General features: G+C 36.5%; 1 protein-coding gene across 1 annotated transcript in view; it reads right to left on the reverse strand.

Annotated features, from left to right (window-relative positions):
• poc1b (POC1 centriolar protein B) overlaps positions 1–18,504 on the reverse strand; it is a 44,252-nt gene extending 25,748 nt beyond the window's left edge. The window contains exons 1-10 of the mRNA XM_058767310.1: positions 18,121–18,504; positions 15,762–15,846; positions 15,515–15,686; positions 15,255–15,434; positions 15,065–15,172; positions 14,867–14,982; positions 14,623–14,756; positions 13,534–13,602; positions 13,299–13,451; positions 13,016–13,093 (exon numbers count right to left, since the gene is read on the reverse strand). Coding sequence (XP_058623293.1) covers positions 13,016–13,093; positions 13,299–13,451; positions 13,534–13,602; positions 14,623–14,756; positions 14,867–14,982; positions 15,065–15,172; positions 15,255–15,434; positions 15,515–15,686; positions 15,762–15,846; positions 18,121–18,135 — 1,110 coding nt within the window. The 5' untranslated portion in view covers positions 18,136–18,504. The remainder of the gene's footprint in view (positions 1–13,015; positions 13,094–13,298; positions 13,452–13,533; positions 13,603–14,622; positions 14,757–14,866; positions 14,983–15,064; positions 15,173–15,254; positions 15,435–15,514; positions 15,687–15,761; positions 15,847–18,120) is intronic.
• Between the last annotated feature and the right edge of the window lie 39 nt (positions 18,505–18,543).

Below are 18,543 nucleotides of genomic sequence, written 5' to 3' on the forward strand. Positions count from 1 at the left end.
AGGACAAGCAGAAATCTGAATTACTGTCCAGAAGGAAAAGGAGGTCACCTGCATGCTAAACATAACATGCGAAAACCCTCTCAGCATCTCTAAAATCATCCACCGCCACTGTTGTTGGATGACTAGTTGACCATCCTATCCATCTCTATAACATAGACAGAGTGGTAATTTGAAAGCATATAGTTTGTCTAGCCAGATTCAAGTAGTAATGATTACCCGTGTCTATACTTCATGCAATTTTATGCATGATGTAAACCCTCCATTATGTATAATATACAGTACTCAGACTCCCAAGTTAAGCCTCAACACATCTGGCTGAACAAAAGTAAGAAACACAGAGAGAACATTGCAGGACATATGACTTCCACCGTGCCAGTCAATTCTAGGGATGCACATCCTGTAATTTGATTCTGGCTAATCCGATTGATCCATGCAAAATCAGGAACATCAGCGAAGCGCTTGTTAAGCGTGTTTCCTAACTCATTGCCCTCACATGAGGTAGTCCGTAAATAGCACAAAGAGAAAGTGGCAGAGCGAGTGGGATGAGTGCAGTTTTCATGAGAGATGTGAGGGAAGCGGAGGTGAAGCAAGCAACCAATTTTCCCCCCAGCAGCGGCGCAGGTTTCTAAAAATACAATCATGAAATGGCCAACGAAGAAGGGATAATGAGATTTCAGACGGCTGTAGTGTCTGAATATGCTAACTCGAGGTCTGGAAGGATGTCACGAGTCAGGGGGTCAGGAAGATAAGGTATTAGAAATCAGAGTCGTTGGTAGTTACGTTAAATTACCCAATCATTTCGCATGTTTCGAAACTGTGAATAGTAAAATAGGTTCAGCTTTTCAGAATCGGGCATCTTACCAGATGTAAAAATCCAGATATAGGGGAAAATATGCATCTACATATTTTTTTCTCCCAATATCTGTATTTTCTACTTTATATGACACAGCTTATAATAAACAAACCATGACAAGGAAACCTATATGACATTAAAACAAAATTGCCGGTTGGTACCATTGCAGGGCTCTCTAAGGGTTTCTAAACAAAGATTTGGGCAAAAAGTGCAATAGAGCAGATAGATGGAGAGATTCTGACCTTGGGTCATTTCTCAGGTTGTGGAGGTTTCTCTCAGTTCTGTGCTAATGGTGATTTAGCTTCCGGGCGTAATGGAAAAGAGGCCCCACACTGGCGCCCAATAACCTGCCTGGTCATTACATACATCATATAACCATCATACGTCAATAAAATCAGTCTCATATATGCAAAATACCTCAGAATTTGGGCTGCTAGAGCAGTGGAATATTCATTAAGTGTTAACCCAATGTAAAAGGTACACTTTTCAACATTGAAAATGACAAAATATACAAATTCTGAACTATTTTGTCTAAATAAATGGACAATAAATTGCTAAAAATACAATTAATCATTTCAAATGCTACAAATGAGGCTTCACAACATTAGCAATTCTAAAAATTAATATCTATTTTTCATACTGTTCGTTGTAAAGATAACATTTACTCAAAAATATTCATTAAAAATTGATTTGGGGTATTTAAATTGTAAAAATAGAGAAAATGAGCTTGTACTATTGAATATCCAATATCAATATGTTTTAGTTTTTTTTTTTTTAAATCTCTAATAGAACTTGATAACTGAAATGGACCCAATATATTATGGATTCCTAAGATCATGGTATGTCTTAGTGATGAATGACTGCAATTCATTCTTAAAGGGAAAGTTCACCCAAAAATGAAAATTCTGTCATTATTTATTCACCCTCATGTCGTTCCAAATCTGTAAGACCTTCATTCATCTTCAGAACACAAAATAAGATATTTTTGATAAAATCCGAGAGCTTTCTGACCCTGCATTGACACCAGTGCAACTACCACATTTAAGGCCCAGAAAGGGAGTAAGGACATCATTAAAATAGTCCATGTGAAGAAATTGTTGAATAAAGTAATTTTTTGTTTTCTTTGGACACAAAATGTATTCTCGTAGCTTCATAAAATTATGGCTGAACCACTGATGTCGTGCACAAGGACTATTTTTATGATGTGCTGCTTGCTACCTTTCTGGGCCCTGAATGTGTCAGTTACATTGCGGTCTATTGCAGGGTCAGACAACTTTTGTCTTCATTAAAAATATCGGTCTTACAGGTTTGGAACGACATGAGAATAAGTAATAAATGACAGAATTTTCATATTTTGATGAACTGTCCCTTTAATCGTCAAGTATGAACACGATGGTTAGCATGCAAACACTGAATAATATACAATGTATGAATTACTTGAAAGCAACAAAAATACATTAATCCCTTCCTGTGCACCAGGCTAAACTTCACATTAACTTCACATCACATTGTACAGCTTTTCATTTTTTTGTAAACTGGTGTAAATCCTTTTGAATTACTGCTTGCTATCAGGCTTAAAAACAGCAAAACAAGTCACTTACAAACATCAGAAAGCAATGTAGGTAAATTCTACATTCTACAAAAACACGGAAACAAGAGGGTCACTGTGTGGGATTTAATTTAAGCTAAACCCCATTGCTACACAAATGCTGGATAATCTGCTTTTCGAACTTGGTAATACCAAATCGACTGCAAAGTAGCTGTGGGAAACTGCGACACACAATGAGCTTGTTGCTAATTGCGAGCCAGCAAGACAACAGGAATTCTACCAATTCTACTCGGAAACCACTGCAGGATTTCATTGGTTTTCATCTTTAAAAATGGTTCAACTTCACTAGATTTTGACAAACAACATCAAAACAACTTTTTTTTTTTTTATAACATCCTTTTACAATTACGGGTTGCATTAAAATCAGCTTGCGAAAATAGAAGGTCACGCCAAGGAAATGCATTTAAAGCAGTGTTTGAGGGGTTAAAAGGTCATGTGTAAACAGACTTTAACGCACTTTGAGATAAGGACTGCACTGACCTCAATCTCTTAACACCGCATATTTGGAGAGTGTTTGAGATAGACGTGAATAATGCGGTTGGCGTAGTCACTGCTCTCGCACGAGGAGGCCCTGTGAGGAATGTGGAGCTTTATGGTTAAGTGCACTTTAGCTGGGCCTTGCCTCATTTCAAAGTTCCCGTCAAAGCCCCCATGGCCCAGTTCAACCCGAAGACTTCCCCTCATCTTCAAGGGAGTAGGTGTGAGGGGTTAGAGGGGACAGAGAATGAGTAATGCTAACACATTTCCCAGAGGCAAGGAAGAATGCTGTGACTTGTGCGGGGTTAAGCCTGTAAGGCCCGGACGGGTCGGCAGAGAGGCGCCTGACAGCCCTCGCGGGTCTGTGGCTGGAGGTGGATGTTGGGGCTTAGAGAAGAGGAGGAATGGGCGGCAGGGAGAGCGGTACAAGAGGGGTTGAGGTTCAAAGGGTCACGGACATTCCCCGCGTGTTTCATTATGAGCTGCCGAGGCCAGCTGACGCCAAACAGGCAACAGCGATGCTGTCGGCGTGCGTGTGGTGTTTGCGTAAAAGAGAAAGGAAAACAAAGTCGGAAAGGGTTGGTGTGAGAAAGAGGGGCACGGTGTAAGACTTCAGGAAAAACAAACAGGAAAAGAGTGTAAAAAGTATAACAGAAAGAAGGTAAGTGCACAAAGGTCATTCTCAAAAAAATAATGGATTTCTGACTTAAAAAATACTTGCGTATTCAGTTCAGGTCAGTTTTCATCTGGAAAAGCTGATAAAAATTGTAAAAATCTTTAAAATTAAAATTTAAAAAAAAATTAAACGAAAAGCAAAACACAACACAAATCAAAAATCACAAACAACAAAAAACAACCAAAAAAAACAAACAAACATACAAAACAGGTATATCAGATGAAGGGAACAATATGTTTTTCAGGCACCTGGAAAATTAAAAATATAGTTTTTTTTAAAACGAACAAAATAATAGTCAAAACAGATGGCAAAAAAAACATCAAAACAAAAGTGGTATGTCAAATAAATGGGAAAAGGTATTTCTTTAGACAGTTTTTAAGAGACAGTTCAAAATAAAAATTCTGTCACTCATTACTCACCCTCATATTATAGACTAGATATTTTTATAAAAAGTATTTAAAAAAAAAGTTTGTCCATGTATTGATGCTTAAAATAAGGTTTCTTGAATATTTTAAATATTTTTCAGAACTGAAAATTTATAGGAGTGTTATGTTTGTTACCATATTTTTACAATGACCCAGAAGAGAAAGCAATACAATACAAAAAAGACTACAACAGCTACAAGAGCTTTGGGAGAAGAAGGGAAACATTTGAATCAGGAAGAGTGAGATAGAGTGAACGAGATGGGAGAGAAGGGAGAGAATGCTGGTTTAGGAATAGAAATGAATGACTTCCTAACAGGTGGGCCGGGGGGATGCAACTTACCCTCTAACCCTGACCAGCATTGAGTTTCAGCTGTACCTCCGGAGCCCATGACCCTCCTGTACTCTCACTCAGAGGAAGCCGATTTGTTTTCTTACCCCTGTTCATTTCAAACACTCATGCAAAGAAAAAAAATATTTTTATCTAAGCCTGAGCTCTATTTTTCCAACAAACCCAACCAAAACTCACTTGTTCACCACCTAAAAATAAAACCTCCTCAACAAATTAACCAAGAGTTTGTGTAGGTTGATTTTTTGTTTAGGTTTCATAGCTGTTTTTGAGCTTAGACAAATTAGCTCTTTTTTTTTCCATCAGTGAAAAGCGATGTTTTGATAGCTCATCCTACGCAGTTCACAGAGGCGCTTCCAGCTTCCATTCATGCTACGTTAAAAATAACTCATACAGGTGAAGAGGAAAGCGACAGTAAAATGGAGCATCAAAATAAATCACGAAACCGCGCAAGCAGCACCTCTCTATTAAAGCACAGGGTCATAGAGGGATGACCTGTGTTTTTAATTGCTATGTTTTCACAGAGGTTCCACAGCTCTGAAGAGGCCATACTGTAGCTGTGGTGTTAAAAAACATGTACACAAACAAACACTTTACTGCATAAAAGTGCTCATAATGCACAAACCTGTTGTTCTGAGAAGTGTATATTTAGCATCATATAAAGGATTGAGTAGGTATTCAAAAGTATTGAGCAGTTAATCTGTTCTTTCATTGCGGTGGTTCAATGCTGCCTTGAAAATTTTAATAAGCTTTCCGTGTCCCTGTAAAAATGCTGAAATATGATATATAACTGTTTCTAGTGTGCCTTTAAATTTCTTGAAATCTCATAACTGTTAGATTTAAATGTGTAGAATTTTATTTTATTTTATTAAAAAAAAAAAACAATGAATATTTTAAATATTTTTCATGACTGAAAAGTCATAAGAGTGTTGTTTTGAAAATAAAATAAAATAAAGCCAAAATACAGTAAATTTCAAAAGTCTGGGGTCATTTTGGATTTTTAAAAGGAATTAATACTTCCATTCAGTAAGTAAAGACATTTTAAAAATAAAATAAATACTGTTCTTTTTGAATCCTGAAAAAAATAATAATAATCAAGGTTTAGCATGAACATATTAAGCAACAACTATTTTCAACATTGATATTAATAATAAATTGACAAACATTTATAATAAAAAAAATACATAAATGATATTAAAATAGAAAAGTTGTAATAATATTACTGTTTTACTGTATTTTGGATCAAATAAATGCAGCCTTGGTGAACAAGAGACTTCTTTTCAAAAACATTTGAAAAACCTTAAGAACCCCATCTATTCGAATGATAGGGAAAACATACAGAAAAGTTATTTTTTTATTTTTATTTCCCCACTGAAAAGTACCACTAATCATCATTTCCAAACATTTGGAGTAAATAAATTAAAAAAAAATTTAAGTTCCAGTTAAATAAAAATAAATAAAGCAAAATTTAAAAAAAAAATCTTACACAATTACAATTTTACAGCTCTGCTGTAAATAATATCTGAATGGAAGACATGGTGTAGATGGACAGCACAGTGAGTGAAATGCAGGACAAGCAGCTCACCGTTTGCCTTTGAGGTGTCCCTGTTACCTGCAATAGTACAGGCCCACTATTTTTAGAATCAATGTCAATGGACTGTCAGCGTATTTTAAGCTATGCCCCTCCGGGCCACCATATACCCTTGAGAGAGCTCATGGAGAGAGAGAGAAAAAAAATGTCAGGTGAGAGAGGAAAAACAGACTAAGCCAGATTCTGATAAGGTCCTTTCAACTCTACACTTAATGTGACGGTGCTCCGTTTTGACAGGTACTTAAGATGAGGTCTGGACTGTTTAGGAACCATCTGCTTTAATGGAGGAAGTGAGATCAGCCATTAAGTTAAAGTGCCAGTGTGACTCAAAGGATGGAACGGTTCTATTCTAGAACAGAGGTCAATAGCCTTTGGTGGAACTCGCAGATAAAACAGATGAATGAGATGAAAGGGATGGACGAAAAACAACATTTAATGGAGAAAAAAAGGAAAGGAACAGAGGCAGACGGACACAATGGGCGAGAAACCAGATGAAATATTAAGGTGGACACACTGAGTTCTGGGTGCGCCCTACACTGAATAAGTGATGAACCTGCCCGGGTTCCTGTGTCTTTGATGTGTGAGCGCCTGTTTGTCTGCTGGAGTCCCTGTCTGAGGTCCCTGGGTCAGTGCTGGGGATTATGGGCTGGATGAGACTTTTGCATTGACCTTTTCTATTATCTGCGCTTTCAGGAGAATCCAGAAAAGGTGCAATAACGCCAGTGCTCATGCCGCCCACATAACAACAAGAAATTTGCGATAACACGACTGCGGTTACATAACCATAACACATATTTCCACACTTTCCCACCTACATTTCAGCAATGACAAGGTGTGATGTATGTTTCACCGTATAGGTAGGGTAAACAACTCGAAAACGCACAAACAATGCATCGGATGTCTCCCAGTGCAATTCGATTCAAATCAATGAGCGCTTCCTGCAGACGGCTCTTGTTTTTTTGTTTGAGGATGGCAAGTCACTCTCTCTCCGTGTAAGGCTATCTTTCTCAAAGCTCTCCCGGTGGAAAGTGACCCTTCCCCTGGGCCATTCTATCTTTAGCGATTTACTTCCGTCATGTCACGTCTTGTCACCGGAGCCGGTGGCAGGACTTCAAGCTGGTATCCACACCTCGCGGCCACCCAATCTCCTGCTCTTTACAACACAGGAAGAGGCTCTTTGCCTGCTTCCTGTCTGTCACCCCTACAAGCAACCTTCAGAAACGTAATACCAGGTGGTGCACACACATTTACAGACCCTCAAACAAACATGCACACACTGAGTTGCATATGTAATTTAATCATCTATAGAATATTAAATAAAAACAGTTTAGCAATATTAGGTTTCATCTTGATTAGTTCACCTGTTAATCTATTTTAATTTAATTAAATACTCATTTTAAATTTGCAAAATTCAAATACTGTATATATACATAAACATACACTCACACATACTTTCCATACACTTATTATTATAATAAAATAATTATAATATAAATATATTATATTATATGTCTTACAACTATGTACTTACATTTAAATTAATCATTTGATATAATGCAATTATCGTTCACATACTTGTTTTACATTGTATTTAAAAATTACACATGCAATTCTGTAAATACATAAAAAAAATGTGCAATACAAAATGAATACATTGTACCAAACAACTCATTTTTTGTATAATATAAATTGGGAGCTATTTATATTGTACAAAAACCATGATAAAAAATTAGCTTCAAAAATAATTAAATTTTACCATATAAAGAGCACAAATTACTAATTTTGTTCTAGCATCTGAAGAATTATTTTAAGTACTGATATTGTGGTCATAAAATTTCAATTATTCATAATTTAAAAAAATTATTAATTTTGTAATGTACTCAAAACAATATATAAAACAAAACTCTATTATTATTATTAGAATTATAGTAGTAGTATTAGTAGCAGTAATTCATTAAATGAATCATTTAGCTAATTTATTACAATTATGATGGTGTATAGATATTTTTGTTAATATACATCAAGTATCAACAACTACCTCTCCATGTGATACAAGTTATATTTTTTAATTGGATTGCAACTAACTCAATCTTTTTTGCACTGTACAAATGTTCAAAGAAACAAACATGTCAAACATCAGGGAGTCAACAAGGACGAAAATGCTGAAGAGTTCCACCAATTGAAGACTGCATCACTGGACACACACACACACTCTCAAACCAAAAGGAATCCAGAGAGAGTCAGTCAAGAGGAAGTGATGGCAGGAAGCGTCACACAAAAAGGCGCCACGGGTCATACTTCTCTTTGCCGTCCACTTCCTCCTGTCTCTGCTCCCACGCACGAAAGGCAGGGAAGCAGAATGAGGAAACTCTGCCCTAAGGGGCTGTGGGATGCTCAGGGTCAGATACTGACAGGGCTTCCCTGTAAATGTGCCTTGACAGGTCAGATTCGGAAGGGCATCCTGGACTGGACTGAGCCAACGTTGTTAAGTGTGATTGGAAAAGGTGAACGCGTGCACTATGGCTAATTTTTACTAGTTGACTTGTCATAGTCAGTGAGTTAATGTTTACCTTATGTGAATGACTCACCATGTGCCATGCAGCTTCAGCAGCCTTTTTTGTTTTTGGCAAGAGGCGGTTCACCCAATATAGTTTGATTCACAAACAAAAGACTACTATGAGCTGATTCCTTTAATGATTAGTTTAAAAAGACTGGTTCAAAACAGTCCAAAACACTATCCTGTGTAATTTACAGCATTAGCAGAGAGCAAATGTCTTTCACATCTCATCATAACAATTGAAATACACCCAATTATACAGAATCTGATCAAACTGAATTTAAATCGGAACTGAATTTGAAGCAAAAACATGAATGTGGTTAAAGATGCATAGCAACACAAGTCACATGATCAACAACAAGTCAACACACATCCAGTGAGTCTAGTGGCAGGACTAATCGACTAGTCAATGAGTGAGCAGGCGTCCAAGCCGGACAATTGTTTTTATCTATGCAGTACAGTGTGTGCAGACAAAAGGGACAAATGGAAGAGAGGGAGAGAGCTGAAGTCACAGTGTGGAGGAGTCTATTATTAGTCTATGGCTCCAGTGGCAAAGTGAGGTCACATCAGAGCCCAGCTTTAGGCACGTGTGTGTGCTCGGTGTGTTTTTGCTTTCACGCTCGAGCTACTCTACACAGCCAGAATCAGTGCACCCAAAAAAAAAAAGAAAGGGGGAGAAAAAGGGCCAAAGAAAGAGACTTCCTGTAAACACGCGAGGCACACACAGTCTGTTATGCGCCATCTCGAAGCATTTCCTCAATCCGCTTGTAAAGCAGAAAGCGCAGCATTTTGCACGGAAGCATGAGGACATTCCCATAATTCGGATCAGAACAAGGCACGCAGCTTGTTGGGCTGAATATAAACAGTCCAAATTTTGTTTTTTTTTTGTTTTTGAAAACCTTCTACAGTAATAGTGATCATGTGTCTTATTCGCTATAATTATCCAGTTGGGTTCAAAAATCAGAGGCCACAAGCGCAAATGCTTCCGTTTTTCATTTTTTAACTGAATATATTTATATTATTAGGGGTTCTAGCACGAAGTGCTGAAACCCTCTTGTAATTGTAAGGATTTTTAAAATTATTATTCTTCTCTGGTAAAACTGATCGTGCAGCCCAAACTGTAAGGCGTAGAGAGCTGAAACTTGGTCAGATCGTAGTAGTATTGCTCGCTACTCAGATACAAAGCCTCGCCCCAATCGGCCTAACGGTGGCGCTACAGCGCAAAAACCTAACATTTTACACATTTTGGGCCCTAGCTCGTACACCGTTTGTCGTAGGCTCAAAATTTAACATCGTTGCGATCCTTGCGTCAACCTGAAGAAAAGTGCACTGAGCCAGATTTTCTCTAAAACACACGTTTTTTTCTCAAAATTGAGTTATATCTGAGACCTACTTTTGCGAACTAGTCCTAGGTTTTTCACCTGATCGGAACCAAACCACTGCAGAAATATTCTATGGACACTGAATATCAATAATTATCAAAAAAGAGTTGAAATTTTGATTTTCGCGCAAAACAGTACATCAATTTGGCTAACGTTAGCCAATTGTTATTTGAAACATAACTCTGGAACGGAATGAGATATCTGCACCAAACTTGGTACAAATGTGTATGAGCTCAATCTTTGGTCAAATAAAAAAAATTGCGCAGCTCTGCCACTTGGGGACACTATAAGACTGAAAAACCATAAAAACAGCTATAACTACGCGACCGTTAGTCAATCGACTTGAAAATTGGTATGCAGCATCTTGGTCCAAAGGGGCACCTGTGTATATGAGGTCATTTGATTATCTCATAAAACATGGCCGCCATTGGCCAATGAAATTTAAACGCTTATTAAACAAGGTTAACGGAGGTTGATCGGAACAAAACTCGGTGGGCATGTTCAACTCATGAACTCATATGATTGATAGATCTCCACATAATGAACAAATTTGCATCAAGAACTACTGCTGTCAATCAAATCGTTCATTAATTATTCACAAATATGTTAAAAACCTACTTTTGCGAACTAGTCTCTGTTTTTTTTGCTCAATCTCGATCAAACCACTGCAGTAATAATCTCTGGACTCTCTAGATCAATAATTATCGAAAAAATGTTTAATTTTGTCCTTTGGTTAACTATAACTCATTTTAAAAGGGGGCGTGGCCACACATACCCAAAAGCCTATAAAACCTAAACAAAAACTTGAAACTTTACGAAAGTTGGTGAAAACATGTGTCACATGACTTGTTACCAAGCATTAAAAGTTTCATGGAGATCGGACCATAGGTGGCACTGTAACAGTTAAAAAAGCCTCAAAAACAGAAAATTTCTATTGAAAATGACCTCAAATTTTAGAACATGGTCATATATTTCACATAAACACTAGATCTTCATATCATATGATAGATCTCCTCATTCTGAACAACTTTGCCTCCGGGACTAATGCTGTCAATCAAATCGTTCATTAAATATTCTCAAATATATTAAAAACCTACTTTTGCAAACTAGTCCCAGGTTTTTCGCTCCATCTCGATCAAACCACTGCAGTAATACTCTATGGACTCTCTAGATCAATAATTATCAAAACAATGTTGAATTTTGTTCTTTGGTTACTTTTAACGAGGTCATTTAGTAAAGGGGCCTGGCCAAATATACCCCAAAGCCTATAAAACCTAAAGGAAAACTCAAAACTTTACGAAACTTGGTGAAAACATGTGTCACATGACTCTTAACAACTATGCAAAGTTTCATGGAGATCGGACTATGGGTGTAATATTCACTTATACACTACATCTTCATATCATACAATAGATCTTCAAGTATTGTTCTTTAAGTATTTGAGAATATTTTAAAAACTTGCTTTTGTGAACTAGCCCTCAGATTTTAACTGAAAATCAATCAAATAAGTGCAGTACTATTCTCTAGGCTCTGTAGGTCAATAATTATCAAAAAAAAAAACAAGTTGATCATTTGCATTTGGACAACTATAAAACGGTCATCTTGTAATATGTTCTTTACATAGTGATATACCACTATAATAGTTATAAAGGTTAAAAACAGTATTGTATGAGAAATTGCTATTTATAACCACTAGATGGCAGCGGAAGACCACTAATGGGCTTATTAAACTCTCAAACAGAACTGTTCATAGCTTTTCTCATGTAGATATTATAAAATCACTGTTATAACATTTAAAATCAAATTTAATTCAAGTTTACCATTTTGTTATGTCAGTTTTTACCATTTTCCCATATTATGATCACAGAGAAATATAAACTCTTAAAAAGAGAAGACTTGCAAAAACTATTGTCACCTATCATTTATTTCAAATATCTATATCTGCAACAAAATGTGTATGCATGTGAGTCCATGTATGAGTATGTGTAAGCAGGCTTAATGATTATTAATATGATAGTTTAACCATTTAATTTCTTCTTGTGTGTGTGTGTGTGTGTGTGTGTGTGTGTTTGCATGCTTACTGTGTATCAGTGTTATTAAACCTTTCATTTCTGTCTGTGTGTGAGAGAGACAGAGAGAGCAATGTCATTTCAACAATCAGAACTTGAAAATGCTTTTTTTCTTTTCTTTCCCATCTCACTCAGTGAGATGTTGTTAACATATGAATAGCAAGCATGCAAAGTTTCATGGAGATTGGACCATAGGTGGCGTTAAAACAGTCATAAATATTTAAAATCGCCATATTGCATCTGCATTTGCCCAAAATGCTATTTTTAATCATTGATTTAGGTGGTTACAGCCATGTAAACAAGCTTAAGTGCTTGAACCCCGGTAATTGCTGCTTGCAGCTATTTTATATTATTGCAATTGTTATAAATTATTATATAGAAATTACATTATATTTAATAAAAATATAGATGTTTTAAATATGCATTATAGTATCAGAATAGCAATTTGAGTAAAAACTGTAACATTAAATTAATAATATTTAATATAAATATAGATTTTTTTAACAAATTATAGTAGCAGAAGTTCAACAAAAAAATAACATATATTTATATTAAATATAATTATTAATTAATTTTTCATTGCAAATGATAGCATCAAAATAGCAATTTGAGGGAAAAAAATTAATACTGGCAGCAATTTCATAATTGCATTCAATATACATTTATTTTTCATTACAAATCATATATCAGAATAAGAATTTGAGTGGAAATCATAAAGTGGAAAATGAACAGAAATTTAATCATTTCTAAAGATTTTGTCTTCCTTTTCCTTTCATGGCAGCATGCCAGATTTTCAATATGGTCTCCGATATTTAAACCCCACTGTATTAAAAAAAGTGACTGACATTTGCCAGAGAACAGAAGTGAACAGAGTAGACAAAACCATAATAATGTTAAAAATACTGATAAAAACATGACAGAGTGTCAGTGACTGCAGTGACAGCACACTGTTCAGTGAGGGCTCAACATTCGCTGGCCTATATCTCCCCCTAGTGCTTGGACTGATTACATTAAGCAGTTAAGATCTTACCGCTGTGGAGAAAAGAACACGTCCCACTTCAACCACCTGAGGGTCACCAGACTGAGTATCAGCAACAATGGGATTAATCTAAGGAAATGAGAGTATTGACGTCAACAAGTGATTAATACAAATGATGAATGTAGTGTGCACGTCACAGAGCTAACACACCGACTGAAAAGTACTGGATTGATCTACAGCATTGATGCTGTACCGACCGTCCCCCGAGGGGAAAATCAGTACTGTTTGTGAAACACATGGGTATTGTAGTAGCAGTGCAGCTGTGGCCACTGACCTCTACTGTGCCATTCTGAGCACTGTGTCGGTGAGGTGATCGAGGGTAAATGTCCATCAGGTGTGGAAGGGGATCTGGAGTGACTCGTTTGCTGTGCCTGCTCAACAGATCTCTGTAATTCAGCGAATCGAAGTTGGTCTTCCACATCAGAACCTGAAACCCAGACCATCACAAGCATGAGTGACATCAGCCTGATAGTGATCGGATGGCAAAACAATCTTTAGGTCACGATTACCTGAGAATCAGCACCTCCTGAAGCAAACAGACCTCCGTCTCGAGAAAACGCCACAGCCACCACTGGACCCTGAGAGCAGGGGGGAAAAGAGACCCTTTATGGCTTTTCCTATAAAGGTGGGATGTTTAATGCAGGTCTATAACACAAAATACACATACAACTGAAGGAATTGTTTACCAGAAATGAAAACATGCTCATATCATTGTAAAAATGTCTTTTGTTATTTTTTTCAGAAACATTTTGCAATAATATCCAATTAGTTAATGTTAGTTACTGCATCAACTAACGTACTGTAAACAATGAGCAATATATTTGTAACAGTATTTATTAATCTTTAGTAATGTTAGTTAAAAAAATACAACTGTTCATTGTTAGTTCATGTCAGCTCAGGTTCACTAAATAACATTAACAGAACTTTTGATTTTAATGTATCAGTGAATGTTGAATTTAATATTAACTTAATTTATTAAGAATAATAAATGCTTTAGAAGTATTTAGCTTTTTTTAGTTTATGGCAAGTAATGTAGCTAACTAATATTTACAATAAAAATAAAAAAAAAAAAAAAAATAAAAAATGTATTATGCGACTCTTGCCATACAATAATCATGACCTCAAATCTCCAAAACTGTACAAAAATAAATTAATTTAAAAATTAATAATTTATGGAAAATTGTCTTCAGGTTTACCACAGACATTATGAACAGCAACATAAAAAAGCGAAACATAACAGATCAAATATTACCGGTCAAATTATATAGCATTTATAATTATATATATATATTTTTTTTTTTTTTTTTTTTTATTATTTAGGAATTAATTTTAAAAAGAGAATATTTATTTTTGAATTCTTAATACCAAAATTAGATGTGAAATATTTTCAATTAAAATAAAATTAATTAATTGAAAAAATTGGAAACAAAATCGTAATGTTAATTGTTTTTAATTCTCCTTTGTGTCCTACTGAAAAAGCAGAATGTTTCTTTGAAATGACATGAGGGTGGTGACAGAATTGTCATTTTTTGGATGAATTCCTGATTGTTGCAGTTGGGATTCAAATTCTTCACTATTAGCAAGAGAGAGAGAGACACCTTGTGGCCATGAAGGGTGTAAATGAGCCTCCCCTCCAGGAGGTCCAAGATCTTCATTGTACTGTCACTTGAACCACTGATGAGATAATTTCCGGATGGATGGAAGGAAAAGCAGTTGACCCCTGCACTATGAACTGCAAGACAAATACTAAAGTTTCAAGTTAAATGCTTGAAAACAAGACTAGTCCTTGACTCTATTAAAAATAAATAACCATGTATGATGTGAAAAAAACTTTTCTACTACCTCTGTAATGTTGTATTAACTTGTTTGTACGAATATCCCAGATTTTTAATGTGTTGTCCGCTCCCGATGATGCAATGCACGTGCCACTGGAATTGAAGTCCACAAATGTTGCTGACCTAAACAGACAATTTGAAATATCAGTTAACTTGAACCCAAAAAACAAAGATTCTGGAAAAAACAACAATGTTCAATTCTCACCCTCCGTAGTCTGTGAAAATGTTGATGCACTGACGTGAGGATATATCCCAGAGGCGAACCGTCCTGTCATCACCACAGGAAGCAACAAGACGACCATCTGGTGAAAACCTGACGGGGACAGACCAAGTGACAATGAGAGAAATCCCAGTTTATGCGACAAACCAGAAGGGTTACACGCATAGTCTCATACCTCGCACAGCGCACCCAGTTGGTGTGCCGGTTGAGAGAGTAGAGGAATTTCTTCCGTTCGACACCCCACACTTTCACAGACTTGTCATCTGAAGCTGTGACCAGCCTTTGGCCATCGCTGGAGAACTGAACGCTTCGAACGCTCGCTGTGTGGGCTTTGAACACAGTCGACTCTCCCTTTCTGTAACATGCATATAGTGTAATGCATTAACATAAAAATAAAACACTGAAACTCAAAAGTGGGCATCTGTTCTCACTCACATGCTGGGCGTCCACAGTCGAACTGTTTGATCTCTGGATGAAGATGCCACCAAGGAACCACTTGGAGAAAAATGGACACCTGTAATGATATCTGTGTGACCCACAAACCTGAACGCTCTGGCTTTAGGAGTGAGGTTCCAGATCATAAGGTTCTTGTCACAGGATCCAGTAGCTGCAAGAGAAGTTGCAAGTGGATAAACTGGGATGTTGTCAGATGGGAAAAACAAATAAGACAAATATGACATACCAAGCTGTTTATTATTAGGGCTGAAGTCGGCACAGGAAACAACATCTTTGTGACCTTTAAAATGTCTCTCAAGTGTAGGATCCTCCTGAAAAAAAAGACATCATAGTAGAATAAGGTGTAAAAATTAAGTCCAAAAAGTATGACAGAATTAGAATGTTACAGTTATTGAATTTTTTGTTTATATACAAGTTTTTTTTTTCCCAGTGCAAATTATATTTTAGCATAATGTGAGTGAATATACAGAAAACCTTTTTTTAATTTTTTTAACAATATTTTTACATTTTCTATAACATTAAAACATGTTATATCACACACACACACATACAGGTGCTGGTCATATAATTAGAATATCATCAAAAAGTTGATTTATTTCACTAATTCCATTCAAAAAGTGAAACTTGTATATTATATTCATTCATTACACACAGAGTGATATATTTCAAATGTTTATTTCTTTTAATTTTGAGGATTAGAGCTTACAGCTCATGAAAGTCAAAAATCAGTATCTCAAAATATTAGAATATTACTTAAGACCAATACAAAGAAAGGACTTTTAGAAATCTTGGCCAACTGAAACGTATGAAAATGAAAAGTATGAGCATGTACATCACTCAATACTTAGTTGGGGCTCCTTTTGCCTGAATTACTGCAGCAATGCGGCGTGGCATGGAGTCGATCAGTCTGTGGCACTGCTCAGGTGTTATGAGAGCCCAGGTTGCTCTGATAGTGGCCTTCAGCTCTTCTGCATTGTTGGGTCTGGTGTCTCTCATCTTCCTCTTGACAATACCCCATAGATTCTCTATGGGGTTCAGGTCAGGCGAGTTTGCTGGCCAATCAAGCACAGTAACACTATGGTCATTGAACCAGCTTTTGGTACCTTTGGCAGTGTGGGCAGGTGCCAAGTCCTGCTGGAAAATGAAATCAGCATCTCCATAAAGCTTGTCAACAGAAGGAAGCATGAAGTGCTCTAAAATTTCCTGGTAGATGGCTGCGTTGACTGTGGACTTCAGAAAACACAGTGGACCAACACCAGCAGATGACATGGCAGCCCAAATCATCACTGACTGTGGAAACTTCACACTGGACTTCAAGCAACATGGATTCTGTGCCTCTCCACTCTTCCTTCAGACTCTGGGACCTTGATTTCCAAATGAAACGTAAAATTTACTTTACTCTGAAAAGAGGACTTTGGACCACTGAGCAACAGTCCAGTTCTTTTTCTCCACAGCCCAGTTAAGATGCTTCTGACGTTGTCTCTGGTTCAGAAGTGGCTTGGTAGCCCTTTTCCTGAAGACGTCTAAGCGTGGTGACTCTTAATGCACTGACTCCAGCTTCAGTTCTCTCCTTGTGAAGCTCTCACAAGTGTTTGAATCGGCTTTGCTTGACTGTATTCTCAAGCTTGCAGTCATCCCTGTTGTTTGTGCACCTTTTCCTACCCAAATTATTCCTTCCAGTCAACTTTGCATTTAATATGCTTTGATACAGCACTCTGTAAACAGCCACACCTTTCAGTAATGGCCTTCTGTGACTTACCCTCTTTGTGGAGGGTGTCAATGGTCGTCTTCTGGATCATTGCCAAGTCAGCAGTCTTCCCATTATTGTGGTTTCAAAGAACGAGAGATACCCAGAATTTATACTGTAGGGATGGTCATTTATTCAAACTCAAATGTAAATATTCTAATATTTGAGATACTGATTTTTGACTTTCATGAGCTGTAAGCTCTAATCATCAAAATTAAAAGAAATAATCATTTGAAATATATCAGTCTGTATGTATATCATATATCAGTCTGTATCTAACTTGGGTAAAGTTGGTTTTATATTCGCACATTCACAACATTCACACATTTCAATAACTTTCTAATTATATGTGCAATAAAGTTATTTTTTGAAAATCCTAATCAGCGACATCATTGTCAACCTACTACATTTTTTTCACAATCGATCAAAATGGGCAAGTATTGTTTTAATGTCATATTTGCTTGTGAATGTCCGCTGAATGTCCAATGTAGTGTGATTAACAAAGTAACTGAATGCAACTGTCCGAATGTGCGAATATAAAACCAACTTTACCCAAGTATATATCTATGTCCAAAACACCATGATGGTAGGTAGTACCATGTCTAAAACTACGCTAATTTCATAGCACGTTTTTGTTAGTGATAGTTAATTGTATTGTTTTTGATCAATAACTCGGTCAAATTCGAATTCGAACAAATATAACCAATAAATGTATCCAAATATACAAACATAAACACGAAACTTTCCAGCAGTTTGCACAGAGCTAACGTAATTAAACCATTAACTAACTAAAATGCCCATATCTGCATTTTAATATGTTTCTGATAAGTCTTCTTACCATTACAGACGCCATTATTCCGGTAAAAGTCAAAAAAGTTTCTGAATTTGGTACAGTTTGGTCTTGGATTTAGAAGTAAATAAGTGAAACTCCTTCATGTTGAGCCACTTCCCATCTGTCAAACAAGCCGCGTTTTACCCAGACCAAACAAATCACGCTCAGAATCATCGAGTCAGTGCGGCTAGTTAAACAGAATGGCGAGAAATTAACCCAAAATCCCGTTTGTGTCTATTATGTACATGTATACGCTCCTATTTGGACTGAAAAAATACTAATTTAGACATATAAACGTCTGCGTTAATGTAGTCAAAGGAGAACGCTAAAGTAACCCATCCTCCTAATGCAACAGAAGGCGTGTTGGGATTAAATCTAAAATTTGCAAGCTTGTCTTGCGAAGATTAAACTGTCTGTAGAGTCAGAGAG

This window comes from Onychostoma macrolepis, chromosome 25 (assembly GCF_012432095.1).
Source record: "Onychostoma macrolepis isolate SWU-2019 chromosome 25, ASM1243209v1, whole genome shotgun sequence".
Lineage (NCBI taxonomy): Eukaryota > Metazoa > Chordata > Actinopteri > Cypriniformes > Cyprinidae > Onychostoma > Onychostoma macrolepis.